The sequence below is a fragment of the Crinia signifera genome, chromosome 5 (assembly GCF_055691185.1).
Source record: "Crinia signifera chromosome 5, ASM5569118v1, whole genome shotgun sequence".
NCBI lineage: Eukaryota > Metazoa > Chordata > Amphibia > Anura > Myobatrachidae > Crinia > Crinia signifera.
In genome coordinates, this window is record NC_139221.1 from 295316932 (window position 1) to 295332785 (window position 15854).

Below are 15854 nucleotides of genomic sequence, written 5' to 3' on the forward strand. Positions count from 1 at the left end.
CTCTTGCAAATGACAGGAGGTATGACAGTTTGGGAATGATTTAGTATTGTTTAAAAAAAAAAAAACATTTGTACACTGTGTACATTTAACCAGAGAACAATTGATCACAGTATGAAAACAAAACAGAATGCATCACCCTGGACCACTCACCGAGACTATAAATATGGGCCAATATAACAAGACCAGGCAATTGAAATAAACAGTAGGGATTTCCCTTCTCTGTCGATAAATCTGCGATTTGCTGAAGGAATATTTAAATTATTCATTTTGGAGTAACGAGGTTACGTTTATTCTACGACACTGCAAAATCGCCTGTGTCTGCTTCTCCCAGCCTGCTGTTCTGTTCTCTTGCTACAATCAGAGGCAGGACATCAAGAGATAATGACTGGATTACTGAGGCAGGCACCTTCTGTAATGTGTTTTCTTCTGGCAGTGTTGAGCCTCCCCAAACCAGAAAGAAACAACATTTCCTGCCCTTTAAATTGAAAATAATGGTAGAAAATCCCCCAACACCAGCAGTTAGTGATTTCCAGCCTTGAAATAGCCCACCTTAATCACTGTATAAAGGTTGATAAATACAGTCACTAATATACAGTAAACTCCCTTGCCCTAATACCCACACTGCAAAATACTAAAAGTCTGTGGAGTTTTGAAACTTCCCCAGTTATGTTGTTGTAAAAACAGGATACCTTGAGAAAATCAGGACAGATCTGTAATCATGTACAGACTAGGGATGTAGGGGGTATGGTGGGTGTGTGTGTATGTGTGTTTGGTGGGGGTGGTGGAATACTACGTCTGAGTGCAATAGTATAATTAGTTCCAGCAGTAATAATGTAGCTGCCATTTGAGACAATGGGGTATAGTCAATGCTAAATGAATGGCGAGCTATGATGGCGAGCAGTGCCGATAGCTCGACGTCATAGGTTGCGGGTCAGTATTCAACTGGCTCCCCCTTCACTTGCTGTTTCCACCTCGCTGGTTCTTTTCCACGAGGTGAAAACAGTGAGTGCAACAGTCAAAACGGGAAGGCTCGCGGCTATATGCAGTGGGCTTGTTGCATTTGCGTCGATCACCATTCCAGGGAATAATCGCCATCCTCAGCCTGTACGCAGTGATGATGTGCTCCTACAGTATGACACTGGTTCAGGAGCTGGTGATGGTAAGACCATACTTACCGACTTTTAAAGTTGCCTCTCCGGGAGAGAGCGGCACCCAGTATTACTCACCCTTTCATGTAGCTGAGTGGTATTACTAAACTAATTGAGCCTCTGCCACTATATATATATATATAATATATATATATATATATATATATATGTGTGTGTGTTTGGTGTATGCACGCCTTCTGCATGCATCTGTGAAACGGTGCTGCCTCCAAAGATGCATCATTTGATTGGTTGCTTGGGTTGTGCGTCCTGTCCACACTACCTACATTTGCCTGTGGGTGCTGGCCACTGGAGGGCGGTACAGAGTTCTAAAAAAGCAGGAAAGCAGGAGACAGGTGCGTGAAGAGCAGGAAAGCAGCCGCCCATCCATTAGTCATCCCAGCAATAGGTCAGCAGGTAGGAGCAGACTCGAGTAGTATCAACCCCCCCCCCTGTGGTTATGGTCAGTTTGTTAGTGATTACCCCCCCCCCCCCCCCCCCCAATTAAAATAATACTTCCATGGCTGGTATCTGACTTCTCCTAGGGCAGTGGTGGCCAACCCGTAGCTCTTGAGCCTCATGCGGCTCTCCCCCTTGTAAAGTGTGGCTCCTGCTCCCACTGCTGCCCGCCACCCACCGTCCATCCCAGTCCCCCCTGCTGCCGGTTCCCTGAACTGTGCATCCTTGTGACTGGGCCGTCCGCCAATCAGAGCTTGCGGGCCAGCAGCCAATTAAGAGCCAGCCAGCGAGCTTTGATTGGTGGACAGCCCAGTCACAGGGAAGTGAGGGGGAAGGAGACACGCCGTGTGCTGTGCTCTCCTCCCATCGGTGACATGACAGGAGGACTGCAGGGGGACACCATTCTGTCCTCTCCCCGCCCGGCAGCAGCAGCAACAACTGTCAGTGCTGCTGCTGGGAAATTTGCACTGTGGGGGCATAGCAGTTTGTGGCACTGTGGGGGGATAGCAGTTTGTGGCACTGTGGGGGCATAGCAGTTTGTGGCACTGTGGGGGCATAGCAGCTTTTTGGCACCGTAGGGGCATACTAGCTTTCTGGCACCGTAGGGGCATACCCAGCACCGTGTGGTGCATACCTGGCACCGTGGGGGGCATATGTGTATCTGGCACTATTGGGGGCATATGTATAGATGGCACTGCACTGTTGGAGGCATATTTGTATCACACCCACCAAAATAGACTACGCCCCTTTTTATGGCGCATGCGCCTTCGGTGCGCGCATGATGTCGGCTCTTTAGCTTGACTCCTGATATTTTTCGGCTCTTTACCTCTGACCGGTTGGCCACCCCTGTCCTAGGGGTTCCTCAGTCATATATGCAAAGACAAAATATTTACAAAGATCCTTTAGTAATACTAGTAATACTGGTGAGTTAACTTTAAGGGTAGAGTTCTGGTGTATTTAACCCCTTCATGACAGAGCCAGTTTGTGCCTTCATGACAGAGCCCTTTTTTTCAAATCTGACATGTCTCACTTAAGTGGGGATAACTTTTTTTTGCTTTTACTTATCCCAGTGATTTTGAGATTGTTTTCTCGTGACACATTGTACTTCAAGTTAGTGGTAAATTTTCGTCGATACAGTCTGTGTTTTTTTGTGAAAAATACCAAAATATCGTGAAAAAATGGAAAATTTAGCAATTTGCAAAATGTTAAATTTTCTGCTTGTGAGACAAATAATCATACCACTCAAAATAGTTAATAACTAACATAGACCATATGTCTACTTTATGTTTCCATCATTATTTCAACTTCCTTTTAATTTTTTTGGACACTAGGAGGCTTACATTATGAATAGCAAATTCTCAAATTTTCATGAAAATTTCAAACACTGATTTTTTTAGGGACCAGTTCAGTTCTGATGTGACTTTGAGGGACTTGTATGTGAGACACCCCCATAAATGATGCCATTTCAAAAACTGCACCCCTCACAGTATTCAAAACAGCATTTTGGAAGTTTGTTAACCCTTTAGGTGTTTCACAGGAATTAAAACAAAGTGTAGGTGAAATTTCAAAATTTCTTTTTTTTTGCAGAGTTTCAATTTTAATACATTTTTCTAACGAATACAGTAGATTTTACTAGAGAAATGTGACTAAAAATTGATTCCCCCAATTCTTTTGTTTTCAAAAATATCCTATATGTGGCCCTAGTGTGCACGTTGACCAAACCACAGGCTTCATAATAGAAGGAGCACCTACTTGATTTTGGAGCCTCCTTTTTATGAGATTTTTTTTTAGGCACCATGTAGGTTTCTAGGCACCATAAGTGCTAAAAGTTAGGAACCTCCCCCACAAGTCACCCCATTTTGCAATCTACACCCCTCAGGGAATTCATCTAGGGGTATAGTGTACATTTCAAACCCCCAGGGGTTTCACCAATTTTGGTACAACTGGGATGTGAAAATGGAAAATTACATTTTTTTACACAAACATGCAGTTCTGGCTCAAAATTTTTCATTTTCACAAGGAATGAAGGAGACAAAGCACCCCAAAATCTGTGCCCCAATTTCTCCCGAGTACGGCAATGCCTCACATGTGACCAAAAAATACCAGTTGGGTGCATGGCAGGACTTAGAAGGGAAGGAGTGATTTTTGGATTTTGCAGCTCAGATTCTGGTGGAATTTTGGTGGGTGCTATGTCGCATTAGCAAGACCCCCCAAGCACCAAGACAGTGGAACCCCCCCACAAGTGACCCCATTTTGCAAACTACACCCCTCAGGGAATTCATCTAGGGGTATAGTGTACATTTCAAACCCCCAGGGGTTTCACCAATTTTGGTATAACTGGGATGTGAAAATGGAAAATTACATTTTTTTACACAAAAATGTACTTCTGGCTCAAAATTTTTCATTTTCACAAGGAATGAAGGAGACAAAGCACCCCAAAATCTGTGCCCCAATTTCTCCCGAGTACGGCAATGCCTCACATGTGACCAAAAAATACCAGTTGGGTGCATGGCAGGACTCAGAAGGGAAGGAGTGATTTTTGGATTTTGCAGCAAAGATTTTGGTGGAATGAATGGTGGGTGCTATGTTGCATTAGCAAGACTCCCAAAGCACCAATACAGTGGAACCCCCCCACAAGTCACCCCATTTTGCAAAGTACACCCCTCAGGGAATTCATCTAGGGGTATAGTGTACATTTCAAACCCCCAGGGGTTTCACCAATTTTGGTATAACTGGGATGTGAAAATGGAAAATTACATTTTTTTACACAAAAATGTACTTCTGGCTCAAAATTTTTCATTTTCACAAGGAATGAAGGAGACAAAGCACCCCAAAATCTGTGCCCCAATTTCTCCCGAGTACGGCAATGCCTCACATGTGACCAAAAAATACCAGTTGGGTGCATGGCAGGACTCAGAAGGGAAGGAGTGATTTTTGGATTTTGCAGCAAAGATTTTGGTGGAATGAATGGTGGGTGCTATGTTGCATTAGCAAGACTCCCAAAGCACCAATACAGTGGAACCCCCCCACAAGTCACCCCATTTTGCAAAGTACACCCCTCAGGGAATTCATCTAGGGGTATAGTGTACATTTCAAACCCCCAGGGGTTTCACCAATTTTGGTACAACTGGGATGTGAAAATGGAAAATTACATTTTTTTACACAAACATGCAGTTCTGGCTCAAAATTTTTCATTTTCACAAGGAATGAAGGAGACAAAGCACCCCAAAATCTGTGCCCCAATTTCTCCCGAGTACGGCAATGCCTCACATGTGACCAAAAAATACCAGTTGGGTGCATGGCAGGACTCAGAAGGGAAGGAGTGATTTTTGGATTTTGCAGCAAAGATTTTGGTGGAATGAATGGTGGGTGCTATGTTGCATTAGCAAGACTCCCAAAGCACCAATACAGTGGAACCCCCCCACAAGTCACCCCATTTTGCAAAGTACACCCCTCAGGGAATTCATCTAGGGGTATAGTGTACATTTCAAACCCCCAGGGGTTTCACCAATTTTGGTACAACTGGGATGTGAAAATGGAAAATTACATTTTTTTACACAAACATGCAGTTCTGGCTCAAAATTTTTCATTTTCACAAGGAATGAAGGAGACAAAGCACCCCAAAATCTGTGCCCCAATTTCTCCCGAGTACGGCAATGCCTCACATGTGACCAAAAAATACCAGTTGGGTGCATGGCAGGACTCAGAAGGGAAGGAGTGATTTTTGGATTTTGCAGCAAAGATTTTGGTGGAATGAATGGTGGGTGCTATGTTGCATTAGCAAGACTCCCAAAGCACCAATACAGTGGAACCCCCCCACAAGTCACCCCATTTTGCAAAGTACACCCCTCAGGGAATTCATCTAGGGGTATAGTGTACATTTCAAACCCCCAGGGGTTTCACCAATTTTGGTACAACTGGGATGTGAAAATGGAAAATTACATTTTTTTACACAAACATGCAGTTCTGGCTCAAAATTTTTCATTTTCACAAGGAATGAAGGAGACAAAGCACCCCAAAATCTGTGCCCCAATTTCTCCCGAGTACGGCAATGCCTCATATGTGACCAAAAAATACCAGTTGGGTGCATGGCAGGACTTAGAAGGGAAGGAGTGATTTTTGGATTTTGCAGCAAAGATTTTGGTGGAATGAATGGTGGGTGCTATGTTGCATTAGCAAGACTCCCAAAGCACCAATACAGTGGAACCCCCCCACAAGTCACCCCATTTTGCAAAGTACACCCCTCAGGGAATTCATCTAGGGGTATAGTGTACATTTCAAACCCCCAGGGGTTTCACCAATTTTGGTACAACTGGGATGTGAAAATGGAAAATTACATTTTTTTACACAAACATGCAGTTCTGGCTCAAAATTTTTCATTTTCACAAGGAATGAAGGAGACAAAGCACCCCAAAATCTGTGCCCCAATTTCTCCCGAGTACGGCAATGCCTCACATGTGACCAAAAAATACCAGTTGGGTGCATGGCAGGACTCAGAAGGGAAGGAGTGATTTTTGGATTTTGCAGCAAAGATTTTGGTGGAATGAATGGTGGGTGCTATGTTGCATTAGCAAGACTCCCAAAGCACCAATACAGTGGAACCCCCCCACAAGTCACCCCATTTTGCAAAGTACACCCCTCAGGGAATTCATCTAGGGGTATAGTGTACATTTCAAACCCCCAGGGGTTTCACCAATTTTGGTACAACTGGGATGTGAAAATGGAAAATTACATTTTTTTACACAAACATGCAGTTCTGGCTCAAAATTTTTCATTTTCACAAGGAATGAAGGAGACAAAGCACCCCAAAATCTGTGCCCCCATTTCTCCAGAGTACGGCAATGCCTCACATGTGACCAAAAAATACCAGTTGGGTGCATGGCAGGACTCAGAAGGGAAGGAGTGATTTTTGGATTTTGCAGCACAGATTTTGGTGGAATGAATGGTGGGTGCTATGTTGCATTACCAATACAGTGGAACCCCCCCACAAGTGACCCCATTTTGCAAACTACACCCCTCAGGGAATTCATCTAGGGGTATAGTGTACATTTCAAACCCCCAGGGGTTTCATCAATTTTGGTACAACTGGGCAGTGAAAATGAAAAAAATACATTTTTTTACACAAAAATGTACTTCTGGCTCAAAATTTTTCATTTTCACAAGGAATGAAGGAGACAAAGCACCCCAAAATCTGTGCCCCCATTTCTCCAGAGTACGGCAATGCCTCACATGTGACCAAAAAATACCAGTTGGGTGCATGGCAGGACTCAGAAGGGAAGGAGTGATTTTTGGATTTTGCAGCACAGATTTTGGTGGAATGAATGGTGGGTGCTATGTTGCATTACCAATACAGTGGAACCCCCCACAAGTGACCCCATTTTGCAAACTACACCCCTCAGGGAATTCATCTAGGGGTATAGTGTACATTTCAAACCCCCAGGGGTTTCATCAATTTTGGTACAACTGGGCAGTGAAAATGAAAAAAATACATTTTTTTACACAAAAATGTACTTCTGGCTCAAAATTTTTCATTTTCACAAGGAATGAAGGAGACAAAGCACCCCAAAATCTGTGCCCCAATTTCTCCAGAGTACGGCAATGCCTCACATGTGACCAAAAAATACCAGTTGGGTGCATGGCAGGACTCAGAAGGGAAGGAGTGATTTTTGGTTTTTGCAGCTCAGATTCTGGTGGAATGAATGGTGGGTGCTATGTGGCATTAGCAAGACCCCCGAAGCACGGTGAAATGATGAACCTAATAATCCATAGATGTGTGGTATATTTTGAAACACTCCTTTATACATAGGCCGGGTTTGTCGGGGCAAGTTTCACAGTGGAAAATAGTTTCCTTTCTTATTCCCTTTTTATAGCAAACTTTGCACCTTTTTTGTGTCCTGCCCTTTCTTGCAGTGGAGGGGATTTCGTTGGGAAAATGCTGCCCTGGTACAATACGGGGGCCAGTACTAGAAGTACTGGGGCCCTCTGCCTGCTGATTCCCAAATGTTAGGCTCTTTATGACTTCCTCTTGAAAGTGCATAAATGTCCCCCTCTGGCCGGTAGAACGGAATAGCACGTAAGCGTTATACAGTGCCATCTGGATGATATACACGGCCAGCTTCTTGTACCAGATATTTGTTTTCCGCAGGGCACTGTACGGCTTCAGTACCTGATCTGAAAGATCCACTCCGCCCATGTACTTATTGTAATCTAGGATACAATTTGGTTTTGAGGTGTGGGTACTGGTACCTCGTACAGGGATGGAGGTGGTACTGTCTCCATGAATTGTTGTCAGTATAAGGACATCCCTCTTGTCCTTATATTTGACCAACAACAAATTTTCGGTGCATATTCCCCTGCTTTCACCCCTTCTCATTACTTGGGCAATGTGCGTTTTAGGGAGGCCTCTTTGGTTCTTGCGCACAGTACCGCAAGCTGCTGTACCTCTTGAACCAAGGGCCTTAAACAGGGGGATGCTGGTGTAAAAGTTATCCACATAGAGGTGATAACCCTTATCCAGGAAGGGGTGCATTAAATCCCAGACAATTTTTCCACTAACACCTACGAGGGAGGGGGGGCATTCTGGTGGTTCAATTCTTGAATCCTTCCCTTCATATACCCTAAACTTGTGGGTGTACCCTGTGGTGCTTTCACACAGCTTATACATTTTTATGCCATACCTTGCCCTCTTACTGGGAAGGTACTGGCGGAATTTAACCCTTCCTTTAAAATGTATAAGGGACTCGTCGATACTAATACATTTATCAGGGATGTATAGCTCTGCAAATTTGGCACTGAAATGATCAATGACCGGCCTGACTTTGAATAGCCTGTCAAAGGTGGGATCATCTCTGGGTGGGCACTGTGCATTATCGGTGTAATGTATAAATTTATGGATTGCCTCAAAACGAGCCCGGGGCATGGCCATACGGTGAAATGGGGTGCTGTACAGAACATCTGTACTCCAATATTGCCTAATTTGTGGCTTTTTTACTATGCCCATATGTAACACCAGACCCCAAAACGTCATCATCTCTACTGCATCTACAGGGGTCCACCTAGCAAATGATGACGTGGGGTTTTGAGCAATAAACTGCTGGGCATATAAATTAGTTTGGTCCACCATTAAATTTATAAAATCATCAGAGAAAAATAATTTAAAAATGTCAATTTCTCTGAGACCTGTTGAATCAAATTGGATTCCTGGGATGGCCAAAAACTCAGGAACCTGGGGCTCAAAATTGTCTGGTGGTGGGGTCCATACGAGATCAATTATTGGGGGGGGGTCTCAGCTGCTCTACGGGGGCGTCTTTGAGGGGGTCCCTCATCATCAGAGGAGGAAGAGGAGCTTAAGACAAATCCTTCAAATTCCCCGCTTGCCTCACTGGCTGTGTCAGAGTCAGAGGCAAGCATGGCATATGCCTCCTCCACCGAATACATTCTCCTGGATGACTGGGACGACATTTGGGATGACATTTGGGATGCCATTTATATTTTTGTGTTACTGGTAGTGAAATGTTTCAACACGTGTATAGTGTAGGGGGGGGTACAAACTTTATTTCAACCCGGGGGGTATGTAGTGTGTAGTGTGTATGTATGTAGTGCAGAAAAAAAAAAATACAAAAATAAAAAAATTGAAGGGTTCAAAAAAAAAAAAATGGAAGGGGTTAAAAAAAAAATGGAAGGGGTTAAAAAAAAAATGGAAGGGGTTAAAAAAAAAAAAAATGGAAGGGGTTAAAAAAAAAAAAGGTCCTGCGCCAAAAATTGAGCACAGATGTTGGTCAGTAACGTCCGTCACTGAACAGCGCTCAAAGGCAACAGGAATTTGATCCAAAAAAAAATAGATCAACCCTGTGCCGAAAAAGCTGATCAGTGATGTACGTCACTGATCAGCGCACAGTGGCCACAGGACACACACAAAATCACAGTGTGTGTAAAAAAAAAAATGTAAAAAAGACCCCACAGCACTCACAAAAAATAAAAAAAGGTGATCAGTGATGCGACACTGATTACCAGTGAGGGGCAGCAGGTGCACAACCTTTGGTGGTACTGACAGGTATATATAAAAAAAAAAAAACCTCTGCACCCCTAAAAAGTTGCTGATCACCTCAGATATAGTGATCAGCACAAAAGGCGGGGGCAGCAGACACAAAATTTAGCACTCTCTATCACTCTCTGTCACTATCTCTCTCTATCTCTCTATCTCTCACTATCTATCACTCTATGACACTGCAGCAGCAGCACTGACAGGTATATCTATATATAAAAAAAAACCTGCGCCCCCAAAAAGTTGCTGATCAGTTAATTTATACTGATCAGCACAAAAGGGGGGGCAGCAGTCAGTTATATAAAAAATATATAGCACAATCTGTCACTATCTCTCTATCTCTCTCTCTCTATCTCTCTCTATCTATCTATAGCTCTATCACACTGCAGCAGCACAAAATATAGCACTAGGCCTCTCTATCTCTCTCTATCTCTCTCTATCTCTTTCAGTTATATAAAAAATATATAGCACAATCTGTCACTATCTCTCTCTCTATCTCTCTCTCTCTCTATCTCTCTCTATCTCTCTCTATCTCTCTATCTATAGCTCTATCACACTGCAGCAGCACAAAATATAGCACTAGGCCTCTCTATCTCTCTCTATCTCTCTCTATCTCTCTCTCTCTAACTCTCTCTAACTCTCTCTCTATCTAATAAATCGCAGCAGCACAAGATGTCACAGGATGTCACAAGATGTCACAAGCATAAGCAATATCAATGATCAGGTAAGTATTTTGGATGGGTTCTGGTCAGTATAGGCGGCAGCTGGGCACGGTGACCGCACTGCACGCTATTCCAGACCGGAATGGCGTCTGCAGTGCAGTCACCGTTAGTTTAAACCCCCCTCCATGGCTGTGATTGGTCCGTCGGTCCGACGAACCAATCACGGCCTTTGGGGGCGGGAGGGGTGAGGTGGGGTGACACCAGTGTCACCCTTACACCCCGCGGTGATTGGTGCTGTACTTTACAGCACCAATCACCTCCGATCCCGTGTCACCGGCGAACGTTATTCGCCGGTGACACAGAAAACGCTGTGAATGGCTGTTCACAATGAACAGCCAATCACAGCGATCGCCGACGGGGGGGCGGCATCGCCGCCCCCCCTGGGCATGCACGGACATGTCTGCTGTCAGGGACAGCAGACATCGTCCCTCTGTCACTGCATCTCTAGACGCAGTGACAGTTTTAAGCCATGACGTATATATACGTCAACGGTCGGGAAGTACTTCCCGGCCATGACGTATATATACGTCAAATGTCGTGAAGGGGTTAAGCCATAAAATCCCATTAAAAACATTTATCAGGGAAGCCTCATATTCAGGGTACTCACAAAACTTGTGGTATACAGTACATGGCACATTAATGTAATCCTCATGGATTATGTCCTACAGTATCAGGTGTTTAAGCATTTTTTCAGGTTCTCCTCTGTTCCAATGATAAGGCCCCCCACTCCAAAAAGACTGGTCTGCACCAATGCGTTTCGATCTTTTGCAAGATCTTATTCAAGGTGTTTTTGAAAAAGATCTTGCAAAAGATTGAAATGACAATTTAGCTTGCCAGTATTACACAAGGATATCTGTATATATAGGCCCTTATTCAGATTTGATCACAGTACAAATTTGTTCTCAAAATGGGCAAAACCATGTGCACTGCCGGTGGGGCAGATGTAACATGTGCAGAGACAGTTAGATCTGTGTGAGTTATTTTGTTTGGGTAAATACTGGCTGCATTATTTTTACACTGCAATTTAGATTTCAGTTTCAACACACCCCACACAAATTTAACTCTCTCTGCACGTGTTACATCTGCCCCACCTGCAGTGCACATGGTTTTGCCCATTTTGAGAACCAATTTGTACTGCGATCAGATCTGAATAAGGGCCATTGGGGAAAATTTACTACAATGTGTATTCTACTTCACATGTGGTGTTGCTATGGGCAACCAATCAGATCCTGTCTACTATCTTCACAGGGCTGGGCAACACCGGCCCTCCAGATGTTAATGAACTACACATCCCACCATGCCTTGCATCAGTATCAGCATGGCCACATAGCAAAACTAATGCAAAGCATCCTGGGATGTGTAGTTCATTAACATCTGGAGGGCCGGTGTTGCCCAGTCCTGTTCTAGAGGATGTTAAATAAATAAGTAGATTCTGATTGGTTGCCCATAGCAACATCACATGTGAAGTAGAATACACATCTTAGTAAATTTCCCCCATTGTCTTTTCATATATGACCGAGGAACCCCTAGGAGGATCCAGATTGGTCCAGATACAGTGGCATAACTATAGCTCCGCAGCCCCCGCGGTGGTGGGGGGGCGCAGAGAAATTGGGGGCGCCGCCGAGGGGCTGCAGTGCTATAGTTACCCGCGGTCTGCGTCTCGCCCGGCTCTCTGCCGGGACCTGCCTGACCGTCACGGTCCCGGCCGGCTCCTGCTGCAATGAAAACTGACAATTAGAAAATGGCTGCCCCCATACTGCAGACAGTTTTCTGTCTGCAGTATGGGGGCAGCCATTTTCTAAGAGTCAGTTTTCATTGTAGCAGCAGGACCCGGCCGGGACTACGACGGTCAGGCAGGTCCCGGCAGAGAGCCGGGCGAGACGCAGACCGCGGGTGCAGGTACTGGTAAGAAGGGGGGGGGGGGCAGGTTAGGTGTGTGCGGGGGTGAGGGGGGCGCCGAAAAAACATGCGGCGGGGGGGAGCAAAATAGTTAGTTACGCCCCTGTCCAGATACCAACTAAGGAAGTATTGTTTCTCTTTTAGCGCGCCTTTAAAAAGGTTAAAGGAACTTTTTCTTGGAGTATATTATAACTAATATCATTGAATACAACATATGTACTATATGATGTATTAACTTAAAATGTATTTAACAATAACATTATTAGATTAAAATGAATCTGAAATCTGAATACTAAAGTAATATCTCAAAGTAGTAATAGAAGCAGCAGTAACAATAGAAGTATTACATATTTCAATTTATTTACCCAAGTATTCCCGAATATGGGTGTAAAACACAAGAACAGCACCAGAAAAAGTTCCGCTACATTGTCTGTAGATGCAGAGACCACAGGAAATAAATAATGTCCGACATTCTAGAAAAACCTGAGGCACATATTTATCAAGTGGTTTATTGTATCTTCTGTGAGATAATGATCCCTTTACGTGATGTTATTTTATGGGGGTACTTCATCAAGCAATCCCTTATTTTTGGACATGTTCGTAAATCAAGCAGATACAATTACGTTGCTTGGCATTATATTATCATTCATGAGATGATGTAATCAGTTAGATCATTGTTTGCTCCTATTGCTGGGGTTTTAACGCTTTTTGGGGAAAAAAAAATGTTAATAAAGAAAATAAATTAGCATCATCAATTGAATACTCAACCATAAATCTGAGTCAAATAAATCTGGGTCACCATCAGGAAAGCTAAAGGACTTTTGTGTCCAATGACAGGAAGAGCCTGAGAACAGCAGTAGAGGACATATTGGAGGATGTAGGTCAGGTGCAGACTGGTAGAAGATACGGACACCAGGATTAGAACAAAGAACTCCGCAGAAAAGGGACAGTGATAATGGAGGAGAGCAGAGTCAGGATCCAGTCCACAGTCTTCAAAAAGATCACCACATTCATTTATTGTTAATTCATTGGTTTGATGCCCACAACGGCTCTGACTGTGTGGAGTTTGTATATTGGCCCTTATTCAGATCTGATCGCAGTTCAAATTTGTTCTCAAAATGGGCAAAACCATGTGCACTGCATGTGGGGCAGAGAGAGAGAGTTAGATTTGGGTGAGTTATTTTGTTTCTGTGCAGGGTAAATACTGGCTGCATTATTTTTACTCTGCAATTTAGATTTCAGTTTCAACATACCCAACCCAAATCTAACTCTCTCTGTACATGTTACATCTGCCCCACCTGCAGTGCACATGGTTTTGCCTATTTTGAGAACAAATTTGTACTGCGATCAGATCTGAATAAGGGCCATTCTCCAAATGCTTGTGTGGGCTTCCTCTGGGTTCTCCGATTTCCTCCCACAATCGAAACATAGGGCCCTGTTCAGAGCTGCTTTCTAGGGTGCGCATATTCAGAGCATAGCGAGTAGGGTAACTCCGGCCCGGCGATCACACACCTTAAGGTGCCCATACACGGTGCGATGCTGTGAGGTTTTCTCTGAATTCGGGGCAGGAGCTGACGTCATGTGACATCATTCGCCGAAACTGAGCAGGCCAGGGAACCCCTGCGTTCCCTGGGGCATGCCCAGCATTTCTATGGGTGCGCCCACCGTTTTGGCGGACACCCCTATGAAACACTGGGTGTCCACCCCACAACCACCCCTGGCTGCCAATCACTATGCGAGTACCCCGGCGAGTGAGGCGCTCAATGAGGGGGTCTACGCATGCACAATAACCCCCATTGCGAATGCACAGTACCCCCCACAAAAATTAACCCTTCCTAGTGTGAATATGTGCGTACATGTGATTGTGAATATAGACTGTAAGCTCCACTGGCGCTGGGATTGGTGTCAATGGCTAAATATTCTCTGCAAATTGCCGCGGAATATGTGTGCGCTACAGGTATATACATAACTGGTAATACATAATAAATAAAATGATTACCTGGCAAACAGCTGTAGTTATGGGTTGCACAAAAAAATCACCCGCCAGCTGTGAGGACGGGGCCTCGCCTCCATTCACAGCATCTGCACCAAAGCACATGAAGTGTCCTTAAAAAAATACACACGAATAATTAAAATTAGAAATGAACAGAAAATAATGCAACAGCAATTACAGTACATAATCTTCCCAATTCTGTAAATACCACATGTTAAGCAACATCCCTTCTGTCAGAGAACGCAGAATGCACTGTAGGATACAATAGGAAAGGGAAATCTTATTTATTATGTATTAATAACTGCGACTCGGTGGAAACCAAGTAGCATTCAAGACACTTATATTATTCACTGTCCCACTTTATCACGGTGTTTGTTTCTTATAGATAAACTGGTAATGTGGCTGCTGTTCCTAAAGAACAAGTGAACAAAAAGTGCATTGTCTGTATTATTATTAAGCTAAATGTAAATTAAATGACAATTAAATACAACAATTGTGCTCACAACAGCACTATTCATTTAAATAGCAAGGAAAGTCAATTTTATGCCGGGGGGACGACATTTACTAAGGTCCTAAAAGACGACCGATGTCTGGTACGAATTCATATGACCGGCATTGGTCGTATTTTCAGGAATAGGGCAGATATACCTATATGTTGTATTTACGGATTTCTAATCTCCCGATGGCGTAGGCGGCCGTATGCCGCCATATTTGTATTTGTATTTAACGGCCGTATATACCGTCGCTAAATATAAATACGAGTCGGTAGCCTGCACGGATCTGACTGACTTCAGGGTAAAAATAAATAATAATAAAAAAAAACTGGCGTGGGAGTCCCATCCCATCCCATCCCGTCCCCAACCCCCCCTCCCCCCCATCCCCCCCCCAACCCCCCCTCCCCCCCCCTCCCCCCCCCCCCCGGCTTCTGCCAAATACGCCTGGAAAACAAGTAGTATTTTCCAGGCATATTTTCGCAGCAAATAGTGGTCATATATTACATACGGCCGCTTAGTAAATTAGGAATGACCATTCAAATGAATGGTGTACGTGTAGGCATACGACTGCCTATGAATACGCCAAATTAAGGTGTATTTTTCTTTATTAAATTTCCCCCTGTATCCAGTGGCAGACAGGGGGGTCTCCCCGGGGCCCCCACACATCTGGTGGGTGGCAGGCAGCGGGGTCTGGGTAGCGGAGTCCCTGTAACGCTGGAGGGCAGGAGGTCCCTGCGGCATATGTGAAGTCACCGGCAGGGTCCCTGCAGAAGATGGGAACGAATAGTGCTACTAGTTCCCACCCGCCGCAGGGACACACCACCCCCCCCCCCCCCCGCACGCGCTGACTTCACATACGCCGCAGGGCTTCCTGCGTGCCATCGCTACACGGACCCTGCTACCTGACCCTGCGCTGCCTCCGTCAGGGTGGGGGAATGGGGGCAATGCACCGAGGCCCACGGTGTATTATGGTGTGCGGCATCATGTGTAAAGGGCACTACAGTGCATAATGACATCTTTTTTTACCTTTGGTACATCTCGCCAATTGACACCCTCCACCTTCCTGTCACCCTCTACCTCTACTGGCACCCACTACCT

General features: G+C 44.6%; 1 protein-coding gene across 3 annotated transcripts in view; it reads right to left on the minus strand.

Moving 5' to 3' along the window:
* Window positions 1-15854, minus strand: part of MALRD1 (MAM and LDL receptor class A domain containing 1) — a 442313-nt gene that overhangs the window by 279342 nt on the left and 147117 nt on the right. For all 3 annotated transcript variants that reach the window (XM_083189314.1, XM_083189313.1, XM_083189315.1), the window contains one exon: window positions 14269-14375. In XM_083189314.1, the coding sequence (XP_083045440.1) occupies window positions 14269-14375 (107 nt within the window). The remainder of the gene's footprint in view (window positions 1-14268; window positions 14376-15854) is intronic.